The 12,257-nt window shown below is 35.9% G+C and overlaps 1 protein-coding gene across 1 annotated transcript in view; it reads right to left on the bottom strand.

The window, feature by feature from the left end:
* Positions 1-4,706: 4,706 nt before the first annotated feature.
* CCDC83 (coiled-coil domain containing 83) overlaps positions 4,707-12,257 on the bottom strand; it is a 43,908-nt gene continuing 36,357 nt past the window's right edge. The window contains exons 7-10 of the mRNA XM_004612972.2: positions 8,717-8,838; positions 6,939-7,018; positions 6,249-6,436; positions 4,707-4,874 (exon numbers count right to left, since the gene is read on the bottom strand). Coding sequence (XP_004613029.1) covers positions 4,707-4,874; positions 6,249-6,436; positions 6,939-7,018; positions 8,717-8,838 — 558 coding nt within the window. The remainder of the gene's footprint in view (positions 4,875-6,248; positions 6,437-6,938; positions 7,019-8,716; positions 8,839-12,257) is intronic.

Raw genomic sequence — 12,257 nt, 5'->3', positions numbered from 1 at the left:
TAAACCACAGTGCCTACAATGATAATAACAACCAAAATGAAGTCATTAGGTATGAAAAAAATATTCTCAGACAGAGAAGCTTGGCGTTATATTTAGAATCTAAACCAGCTCTGGCAAGGACACTGAATGGGCACACATGAAAAGCAAAAATCAATTGGCATAAGCAGCCAACTTCTAACAGATACATGGAAACGAATTTCTTCATGCCAGTAATTTGCCTACATTTCAATGCACAGAACTCTTCCATAAAGCAGCAGAGAGAGGCTGGGAGCATCAGGAAACAAAATACAACCTTCTGCTGTTTACAGGAGACACACTTGATGATAAACTGTCCTGATCAGCACAGGCCCACAGGGAAAGTCTGGAAAACAATCAGACATGCTCATGGCAGACCAATGAAGCTGGGAATGGCCATACTGGTATCAGACCAACATTTTGTTAACTACTGGATCAAAGAGGAAATCAAAGAAAAAATAAAGACACCTTGAAGCAAATAAGAATAAAAACAAACTATGAGAACCAATGTGATATCATAAAAATCACAGCAACACAGTTACATGTCAGAAAAAAGGGTAAAATATCAAATCAACGACCTAAATTCACAGTTTGAGAAACTGGCAAAAGAACAACAAATGAATCCCAAAGTTAGTAGAAGTAAGGGATTAATAAAAATTTCAGACATTTCAGAAATATAGAAGATTGGTACTATGAAAAACTTCAAACTTAAAATCATGAGATAAATGGGTCAATTATTAGAATCATACAGAATCCCAAGATCAAATCAGGGGAAAGTATAAAACCTTAATCAATCACAAGTAAGAAAATTTAAACAGTAATTAAACACAAAGATCAAAATCCTTGGTTCAGACACATTCACTATTAAGTTCTACCAAAACTTCAAAGACAGCACCCAAATACCTCAAGTTCTAAAATATTAAAGAAACAGGAGTTTTTTCTTAAAACTTTTATGAAGCCAATAATATTCTAATTCCAAAACTCAAAAGACATTATTAAAAAATAAAATTATACTGATATCCCTGTTGAACATTGATGCAAATATCCTCCACAAAACATTAGAGAACTGAACCCAACATTAAGTAAAGTGGATCATATACCATGATCAAGAGGGTTTCATACTAGAGATGCAAAAATGCCAATTAACAAATAAATTAATGCAATACATAATATAAGTGAAAGGAAAAATAAAGATTTTTTTTAAATCAATGATAAAGTGAATTTTCTCTGTGAAGTAAACCATTTTATTTAGCAAATAATGCCAGAGAAGATAGAATAGAGCATCCCATAAAGGAAATAACTTATGCAACCCTAATTGGGATGAACCCCAGAATGGAGTAGACAAGCTGCTTTTTGGAAACTTATTTCATAAGGTTTGTGTTTTTATTTATATTTTTTAATTGAATCACTGTGAGATAGACCCTTACAAAGCTGCTCATGATTAGGGTTCAGTCGTACAGTTCTCCAGCATCCGTCCTTCCACCAGTGTGCATTTCCCAGCACCAGTGTCCCCCATTTCCTTCCTGTCACCCCCCCACCTCCCAACCCCAGCCTGCCTTCATTAGAAAACAAAATTCAACACCCATTCCTGCTTAAAACTTCAACAAATGAAGGATAGAAAAAACATAATAGTAACAGTGATCTATAATAAACCTGCCGCCATCTACTGTAAACCCACAGCCAACGTCCTACTCAATGTTGTGAAAGACACAGACCCTTTCCCAAGGTCAGGCACAGACGCGGGTGTCTACTTCTCCATTCTCACACAATAGAGTTTGGGAAGTCCTTGCCACAGCAATAAGACAACTAAGAGAAACCAAAGGGATCCAAATTGGAAAGGAAGTTACACTATCACTATTTGTAAATAACTTAATAATATACTTAAAAAAAAACCCCAAACTCTTAGAAACAATAAACCAAAACTGCAAAGTCACAAGCTACAAAATTAACACCCAAAAGTGTGTAGCATTTCTGTATGCAAATAATGAACAAAACCTTTCAAAACAGTGTCCCAAAACATCAAGTACTTAGAATCGATTTAACAAAGGAGGTGAAAGACTTACACTATCACTGTCACTGTCACTGTCATCCCGTTGCTCATTGATTTGTTTGAGCGGGCACCAGTAACGTCTCTCATTGTGAGACTTATTGTTACTGTTTTTGGCATATCCAATATGCCACGGGTAGCTTGTCAGGCTCTGCCGTGAGGCCACAAACTCTCGGTAGCTTGCCGGGCTCTCCAAGAGGGACGGAGGAACAATTAAAAGTATTACTAAAAATAAAAAAGAGAGAGAATACTCAGAAGTGAAAAATAGTCTATGTTCATGAACTGGAAGAATCAATATTGTCAAAATGACTTTCCTATCCAAAACAAGATGCAGATTCTATGCAGTTCCTATTAAAATTCCAATAATTCTTCAAGGAATTGGGACAAATTTTACTTAAATTGGTCTGAAACCACAAAATTCCCCAAATAGTCAAAAGCAATTCTAAAGTGGAAAAAACTATGGAAGATACTGCATTTCCTGACATGAATTGTATTAATGAGCTAAAGTAATCAAAACCGTATGGTGCTAAAACAAAGACAGATTCACAGACCAATGGACCAGAATTGAGTCATGAGATCAACCCTCAGATTTATGGATAGTTTGGTCAGTTAATCTACAACAAAAGAGTGGAGCAAGGAAAGTCTGTTTGAAAAATGGTGCTGGGATTGATGTTTTCAAAGATCTGAAATCAGAGGCAAGTACAACAAAAACAAAAGCAAGTGAGACTACATCAAATTAAAAAGTTTTTGTATGCAAAAGAAACAAAAATGAAAATAAAGATATGTGACTGGATGGGTGAAAATATTTGCACAAAATTGCTAATATTGAGACTTATCAAACACTCACAAAGCTCAACCAAAAAATCTAATAACCCCATCCAAAAATGGAGAGATGAGATAAACAGACATTTTCCACAAAGAAGACATACAGTTTACTACTAGGCATATGAAAAAGTGTTCATTGTCACTTATTAGGAAATGCAGATCAAAACAATAAGACACCACTGAGAATGACATTTATGAAAAAATAGAAACAATCAGTATTGACAGGGATATAGTGAGAAAGTATCCCTTATTCACTGTTGGTGGGAATGTTGTCTGGTTCAGTCTATGGAAAGCAATATGAGATTTTTCAGAGAACAGTGGACTTCTCTGAAAACCCAGAAATACCACTCCTTGTCTTCTCCTACACTTCGAGAAATGTTAATTCAAAGCATAAATGCACAATTATATTCTTTGCAGCACTTATCAATAGTTAAGATATGGAAACAAAACAAATGTCCAAATACAGAGTAAGAAGTTGTGGTATTTATATATAATAGAATGGATTGGAGCGATAGCATAGTGGGTAGGGTGTTTGCCTTGCCCACGGCCGACCCGGGTTTAATTCCTCTGTCCCTCTTGGAGAGCCCGGTAAGCTACCGAGAGTATCCTGCTCGTACGTCAGAGCCTGGCAAGCTACCCGTGGCATATTCAATATGCCAAAAATAGTAATAACAAGTCTCACAACAGAAATGTTACTGGTGCCCTCTCGAGCAAATTGATGAACAATGGGAAGACAGTGCTACAGTGCTATATATAACAGAATATTATGCAACTGTAGGAAAAGATGCTACTATGTGGATGGCCTAAAACAAAAACACACCCTACTGATTGGGAGAAAATATTTGTGCACTATACATCAGACACTCTTAAATAAGGCAAGACAACAACAATAAAAAGCAAACAAACAACCTCAACAAAAAAAAAAGGAAAATACGAACAGACAATTCCTTAAAATGACATAAAAATGACCAACAGACATGAAGTGTTCACTGTCGCTGACTATCAGAGAAATACAAATCAAAATGACAATAAGATATCACCTTGCACCAGTGAAAATGGCTCAGAGACAGAGAGTGCTAGGGGAATGAGGTGAAAAGGGAGTTGATCCAACCACTGGTGGAGGGATTAAATTGCTATGTTGTAATTACAAATAAATGACTTCAATATTACTGAAAATTATGATGTCTTAATAAAACAAAAAGGAAATATTGACGACAAATTCAGACATAGTTTCAGTGTTCTTTGCCCGAGGCATCACTAGAAAGATGTGGTACTGAACTCTGACCAAGACTCAGCAGTTTTATAATGGGAAAACAATCACTGTCATACAAAGCAAATGACCACTGCTCATTTATTTGCTTCTAAAATGTCTGAAATTCATTATAGTGTAAGGTTAGGGGAGAGAGTCTTGATTTGTAGTCTGGCTATCATTCAACACCTTCAGAGGGAAAGATGTAGTCAGTGCTGTGCAAATATATACATTTTTTTCTTAGAACAATTTCTAATTGAATCAGTTCATACTGAAATAATTGGTGCATCAGTGAATTTTTAAGTGATAAGGAAGCTCAGACTATACTGAGTTCACTTGTCATATTTCATAATACTAACATACAGAAAAATGTACTTTAATTTTTGTCACTCAGGTGCCATGCGGGTAAATAAATAGTTGAATACCTGGAATTTGACTTTAAATGTAATTAGAACCCTTAGAAATAGCAACTTGTTGACAGGGTTAGAAGAGTATATTCAATGGGCAACTGACATATTTCACTTCTCAAAAAAACCTTTTTAAGAAAAAGGTGTTTTCACTTTACAACTTTCAATCTTCAAGAAAAGACTTCATTATTTTATATGAGATCAGGTTTTCAGGGGTCTTAACGTCTTCAGAGAATCTGACAGGACATTGCTTATCTTGAAATTTTATGGGCATTTTCTTGCTCTCCACTCTCATCAGCTTCACTGCCAAGGGACCCAGGTTTACATAATCCTGTGAAGGACACATGGGAAGGAACAGAAAGTTATTCAGCAAGTTTCCAACTACAACAAATCAGGGAGATTTGTGTCTTTACTTTTATTGTTGGCCTTTATCTTACAGATTTCATTGCCCTCCTAATTTTCCTAAAAAATGTATGACACATGAAATACAACAGCTACTATGTAGATTTAAAAAGTCATTCATAACTTTCCTCCCATGAGAAGTGGGAGGGAAGATAGCCTCTGAGAGACGCCTCTTGAGGGAGGCTGTGCAGCTGCTCGCCCAAAGGCGAGGCAGGACTGGGAAGCGCTCAAGTCTGGAGGGTGGAAATGTTGTTGTGATACAGAGCCCCCTGCTGCTCAGGAGAGAGCTACAGCTGAGTTTTCTATATCATTTAAGAGAAAAGGGGAAAGATTGACAAATAGCACTTTGACTATAAATAATCTAGTATTGAGTACATTTTCCCTGAATTTATACAATTCAAAGGACATTTTACTGTACAGGTAAAACTTATCACATTATAACTATACAGCTTAAGACATCAACAAACAGAACTAGAAGTCTAATTGATTAGAAATCCTAGACTACCCCCACGTAATTTTTTTTCTTGGAAACCTCCTCCAGCCACAAGTTCCTCTTTTGAGACCTGTTACTGTTTTTGGCATAGTGAATACGCCATGGGTAGCTTGCCAGGCTCTGCCTTGCTCGCGAGATACGCTCAGTATCTTGCCGGGCTCTCCGAGAGGGGCCGAGGAATCGAACCCCGGCCGGCCGAGTCAAAGCAAACGCCCTACCCGCTGCACTATTGCTCCAGCCCATGACAGAAGTAATAGTGCAAAATTTATATAAACTGTTGCAGTTTTCATCTTGGTCTCTGGGCTGTTTGCTCAGGAGAAGCAAGAAACCAGAGCAAAGAGGCAACAGAGGTGCCCTGTAAGGAGGCCCAGGTAAGGAACAAGAGAGAGCCCAGCTTAGGCAGCCTCACCTTGAGAGACATATGAGTCACTTTGGGAGGGGACCTTGCTACCCCATGACTGCAGTCCCAGCCAGTACGGTTGCAACTGACCCAAACCTAAAAAAGGACTCTCCTTAGGAGCCTATACCAAATTCCTAACAAACAGAGTCTTAGAATAAGAGTAAATTATTATTGTTATAAGTCACTAATATTGAGGTAAATTGTTAGTCCACACATGTTCTAAAATGGAGGTCTATAGGTGCAGCTAATTGGCAAAACTAGGAGTGAAAGTAGTACCAACAAAGATATATGAAGGGTGAGAAAATTTTACTAACAGTTACAAATAGTTTAATATCCATGATTTAGGTTGATTTCTTCATTAATAAATAGAAAGGTATAAACAGTCAAAGTTACTTTGTCATGAATCTTACCTTGAAATCTTGCTCATCCTCATATAATAGTAATTTTATATTAGATATTTCAAACTCTGTATCAGAGCTCTCCACTTCATCTTTCTTCAGATGCTGGGCATCTCTGATAATTTCCTCATGACTAACACTTACATCAGAGCTGTCAACTGGTGAGCTCGTTATGTGTTTATCTTTTTCAGGTTTCACTTCTGGGATGAATGCAAAGAAATTAATTATGTAAATATTTTGAAGAGATAAAAATAATACTTTATCACACTTTTTACTTGAAAAAGAATTGAGAATCTCCTAGAGAAGATAAGATATATTTGAGAATCTGAGATGTAGCATCTATACACTAAATCAGCTTTAGAAGAGTGTCATGTTTAGAAATGCTAAGTTCTGTTCTCTTCTGTTAACTGAGAAGTTATAGTAATCATATGGGAACCCATGGATATGTTGATATCTTGGTTAATTAAATTGAAACTCAAACCACAGAGTTCAGACAATCTTCTATTCTTTTCTTATAATATTTACTTAATTTACTGTGTGATAGGATTACTTTGATTTGAAAATAGGAGGAGAGAAAGGACATAGGTTAGTACAAGCACCACAAGAAGAGAATTATCGAGGGGTTGTTATGGATTCATCCCTTTTTGAATGTGACGTGCAATGTTTGTTAAATTGAAAAGCCTTGCACTATTAAATAAATACCTGAGTGTGTTTCTTGTGACTCCAAATGCATTTCTTCAGGTTCTGCTGGTTGTCCAGCTGCTTGGGTAAGATAGAGACGTCTAAAAGAATAAAGAAGAAATGTAGGATCAGTCAACAAATGTTGTCGTGTTTACCAGTGTCTATTTTTCTGCTAGAGTCAGAAAAATGAAAAAATGAGGTACAGTTTCTGGCCTTGAGAAGCAGAAGGCCCGATGGATTGTTTTTAGGAGGGGTCATCAGCAATGTGAGCAGTGCTTTGTGGAAGACAGTAACTTGGCCTTAGGAAATGCCTATGGACTCATTTGGCCAGAGGAAATTATAGAAGATTTCCTAGAGGCTAAAATTTGAACTTGAAAAACCAGAGACTGTTTTACAAGGAAGGGCCTAGGGGACAGAAACACAGTCACAAATAAAGGACTAAGAAACTCAAGTGTCCCAGGAATGAGAATGGGTTGGTTCTGATGAACTAGAGTGATTCAGGTGATAAGGGTCTGAGAAAAATGGATTTCAGAGAGCAGCAGAAAAATCAGACAGCAAGTAGCAGGGACCTAGGATATCACCTGCTGATGGCTTTTACTCGCATGCTTGACTTAGGAGTTGTGTGTTTGCCATGGCAGATCTTTGCAACAAGTACTGTAATCAAATATATCAGTCATTTCTGCAAATCCTTCTAAAGGCAACTCAGTAAAGGTTAGTTTCACGTACAGCTATGGGTCACAGGAGGACATGCTTGAGGCTCTAGAATTTTGCACTTCCTAGGTCTTACTAGCAGCAACCTTACTAGCAGCAACCTTCATAAAGATAGTTTTTCACCTAATAGTTTAGTGTCACTTTTCTATCATGATAGAACAGTGATATTTGAAATTTACTGATGCAGAAAATGTTTTTAAATGTTATTACACTAGATTAGAGGTAGATGAATTTGTAGGCATTGGGCCCATTTGACAGCCTTGTCACACGGGAGTGCCTACGTCATACTTTGGCTGACATTTGCCTCTTCTAATGTATAGTGTCAAATGCTATGAAGTGTGAAGTAGCAAAGGGAAAAATTTGGGGGATCTTTGGAGAAGGAATATCGTAAAAGTTATTAGATAAAATACACTTAAAATCTAAATAAGAAAATAATTTTTAAATATTTTCCTGGTAAGAGTGTATATGTATTTCTCATTACCCTAATAGTTTTATACAAGAAGAAATTCCCATCGAAAAGATAGAAAGGACAGTTACCATAATAATATAGCTCTAACATCTTCTGTGTTTTTTTTTAATTCAGTTTATCTTTCTGAAAACTGATTCTGACTAAAGAATCTACTCAGTTATCTTTCTGAACAAGAAATGTAACAGATGACTGAAGGTTTACAAATTTCTCTTTGTGCAAATTTCTAAAATGTCCTAAGCAATTAAACCTAAAACACAAAGTCGTGTACCTAGCTGATTTCTCTGGGGCAGTAAAATGTGGTCTGGAAAATCAGGTTATTTTTCACCTGGGACATAATTAAGACTTAATAACTACTAAAGGAAACACTTATATTTCTATGGTCCACAAGATAACCAGAAGCCCAGAAGACCTCCAGGAAGCCACCACAAACTTGCTCATTCTCTTTTCTGTGCTAACTTGGCATATCACACGTCTTTCCATCTTTAAGTAGTTATTTTTGTGCCTATTTTCCCTGATGGCTGGGGGGCTTTATTTCATATTCAAAGAACAAAGAAAGTTCTCAAAAAAAAATAAAGAAACAGAATACTTTTCAGACATGTTAATGACTTATGACTTTCACCTGGGTACTCTGAGGTCCACAAGTCTGCAGTTGAATAGCTGGTCAAGAAGCACCAAATTTTCTTCCTCCAGTTCCTGAATGACATGTTCTAATTCTCCAACTTCTTTCCTGTGAATTTCAACCTGTTCTCAGAAAAGAAAGGATACTAGTACTTACTGATATAGTTCCTTTAGCCTTTCATAAGAAATTCAACGTATAAAAGTACATTCGCCTGAGGGAAGGTCTAATCTGTATGGATTATTACTGAGTGTGCTTTGTCCTGCCCTTCTAAGAAGGAAAGGTTATTTGCATAATTTATTTGCACAGTTAGGTGGTAATTAAAAATAGAATGGCAGGAGTTATCTTTTCCTATCCTTTAAAAAACATCACTGGGTTTATAAATGAGTAGAGGTAGGAATAAATAAGAGCATGAGGATAATTTATCACTATTTAATAGCTAAATAAGGATCTAAAGTTGATTATAAAAATAAATGAAAACTAGTAACAATGGAAAAAATACAATATTATGAAATTTAAAAAAGAGTAGTAGTCCTTTCTATTAGACTCTATAATGAAATTATGTTTTCTATGAATGTGAAGTATCAGGTGGATGGAATACTTTTCACTCATTTACTCACCTGTATGTTTATTATGTGCAAGAAACTATAGTACCTTTAGAGAACAAATAAGTAAGAAGATAAAATAACCTTTAGTAGTCCCTTATTTCACAGGGAAAGAAAGTGATGGAATCAGAGACCTATGTGATAAAAATTTTAAAGAAAGGTAATATAGGAAGGGAAAAAAGTTCACAATGACAGGTGTGTATAGGAGATCTTCTGGGGAACATTAAGAAATGCTGTGTACCACAGACCTTGAAGGCCAAGTAGGGATTCCTTAGGCAGATGAGAAAAGTGGATTATAAGCACAAGGAATCACATGTGTAAAGTTATTTTGAAGTGGGTAGATACAAAGCAGAAGTGGGGAGAAGTAGGAAAGGTACAGGCACTCAGGGAATGGGAGAGTACTAATAAGTCTGGTGATTGGCTTACAGGCCAGTACAGTACCAACCTTAACACTTACTGTAGAAATATGACTAACTCAAATATGAACAAAAATTTTAGGTTCTGATCATAGAATTCAATCAGATATAAGAAGATTTGCTTGTTCTAGAGTTCTCATCAGCCTTTAAAAAGTATATTTTGGCAAATTTTATCTTAAAAAGGCTCAATATAAGAAGAATCTATAGAAGAATTTTTTACTAGCTAGTACCCAAGTAACCTCTCTGCTCAAACAAATCAGCATGAGTCATGCAGCTTCTGGATTAAGAGGTACTTATGGGGAGAAGTCCAAAAAATAAAATAAAAGAGTGTAAAATAGAAAGTGGTTGGCTGGTGGGAATAAGAAATAAACTAGACAATTTACAACTAGAAATAAACTATTGAACCAGTTTATTTCTGAAATAAATAAATTTAAAATAAATTTATAAAATAATAAATAGCTTAGAACTAGAAATAAATGAGAAATAAACTGTGTATCTTAAAGAAATATGATAAAACAAGAAACAAACTCAGATTCTGATTCAGTATCTCTTGTCAAGTGTTGCCAAAATATGACTTAGATGAGAACTTAAAAGGAGATTATTAGCATTTATTTGTATTAGCATTGATTTATAATTAAGATTTAATAAAGCTTATTTGGGAATCTTGAAGCATTCAGCATATTATCACATCTATATTTCTAGCAATAAGTAATATTAACTCCTTATTTAATAGGATTTAAGTTATCAAACCCTTAATTCTTACTACAGGTAAGATTCTGTGCTTTATTTGAGGAATATGAAAGTGAATAAAGAATGGCTTCTGCCCTCAAAATTACAAACTAATAAATAAATAATTAGAAATATAAAGTAATAATAGTGTCATAAAAAGACAAGTATTGCTGGTATCTTAGAGTTTGAAAGAAAAGCACTGACATTCCTTAAATAATTTAGTAAAATCATTTAAGTTCATGAGTGTTGACTACAAAACTAGAGGATGGAGCATTTGAGGTAATCAGCTTGATTATAACCACAAATCTCTTAAGGAAAATTTCATAATTTTCAAATGTCAAAAGATTAGGATGAAGTTACAGTTAGAGGTTGAAAACAAAGGGAATTAATGGAACATTTGGAAACATTTGACCTAAGGACTTGTCATAGTTAGGAGGCATATACACAGTCTTCGGTCTCTTTAGAGTGTTGACAATAGGCTTTAACATTATTTTATTTGTTTTTTATTACAGTACTATGATTTACAAAACTGTTTACAGTACAGTTATTTAAAGCATACAATGTTCCAGTGCCAGTCCAATCCCAGGACATTCCTCCTCATCATGTCCCCAGTTTCCTCCCCACCCCAAAGCCTGCCCCCTCAGCAGGCACACAAAAAATTTACTTCATGTTGTTTGCTACAACAAATGGCTAATGGAATTATCAGAATATAGGTCCATAAGAGTCAATTTTTGATGATTTATTGTTGCATCTTCCAAAGGTGTTATTAAAATCATTGAGAATTTACTGAGCTGGTTGGTGCTGGTTTAACTTTCTGAGTTCTTGTTTTTGCTTCTTGAGGTTGCAGGTTTCTATGCAACTTTTCCAACAAATTTTCTGTGCTTCCATTGGGCTGTAAATACTGTGATATTTGGAGGAGGTGTTGCAAAGCTGTGGTATTTGCTGGGCTTTACTGGAGGGGAGAGGAATCTACTTGTCCCCATTATGAAAAGGTCAGAATTTGTAGTCAGCAGGCGGCTTTACATGAAATAGTATGGAAGTTTGGTGACTTTTGAGGGGAGCAATAAATTTCTTGTGGGGAGTTAAGTATCATTTTTTAAGTTATAGATATCCCATGATTACCTACCCCTTTGGAGTACTTGAGTATATCTATGCTCACTGACATACTCAACAACAATTTAATGACCACAGATTAGTTTGTAAATAGTTTAAAAGAAAATCACTGCAGTGAATAGACAGATGCATAAATAGATGGTTTCAAGATATTTTAGGATGAGTTACAACGAAACAAGAGCATTGAGGAGAAAGCTAGATTTCCTGGTGGGTCGAGAGTGTTACAAAATGATGCCTAGAAAATAAAGATGAGTTTTCCAAGTAAAAGAGAGTAAGACAAAAGGATCAGTGTGAAGAATCAAATGAGGGAGTTCCTCATTGCAAAACAGCTTTAACTGAGCACTTCTGCAGAACGAGACAAAGAGCTGAAGAAACTACTGAGTTTAAAGCACCACACTGCTCTATGACTTTCTGGATGCTTTCCTGAAGGGTAAAAGAGAATCTGGGACCAAGCTGAGATAAGAGGTAGGAACTAGTACACAGGGACATCTTGTCCACTCGCAAGTGACTGTTCCTGTGTGTGGTGCTGGCTCCAATACCAAGTTCCCAAGGACCGATATATCTATTATGATGAAGAAGTCATGGTACCAGGTACAGATGAGAGCATTCCCTCCAGGAAAGAGTAAGCAAAGATCACATGAAAACTTATGGAAGTAGGGTCTAGCCTCTTTTGTAACAACA

Source organism: Sorex araneus, chromosome 1 (assembly GCF_027595985.1).
Source record: "Sorex araneus isolate mSorAra2 chromosome 1, mSorAra2.pri, whole genome shotgun sequence".
In the NCBI taxonomy this organism is placed as follows: Eukaryota; Metazoa; Chordata; class Mammalia; order Eulipotyphla; family Soricidae; genus Sorex; species Sorex araneus.
Note: the sequence above shows the minus strand (reverse complement) of the source record. Positions and strands in the feature narration are given on the sequence as shown.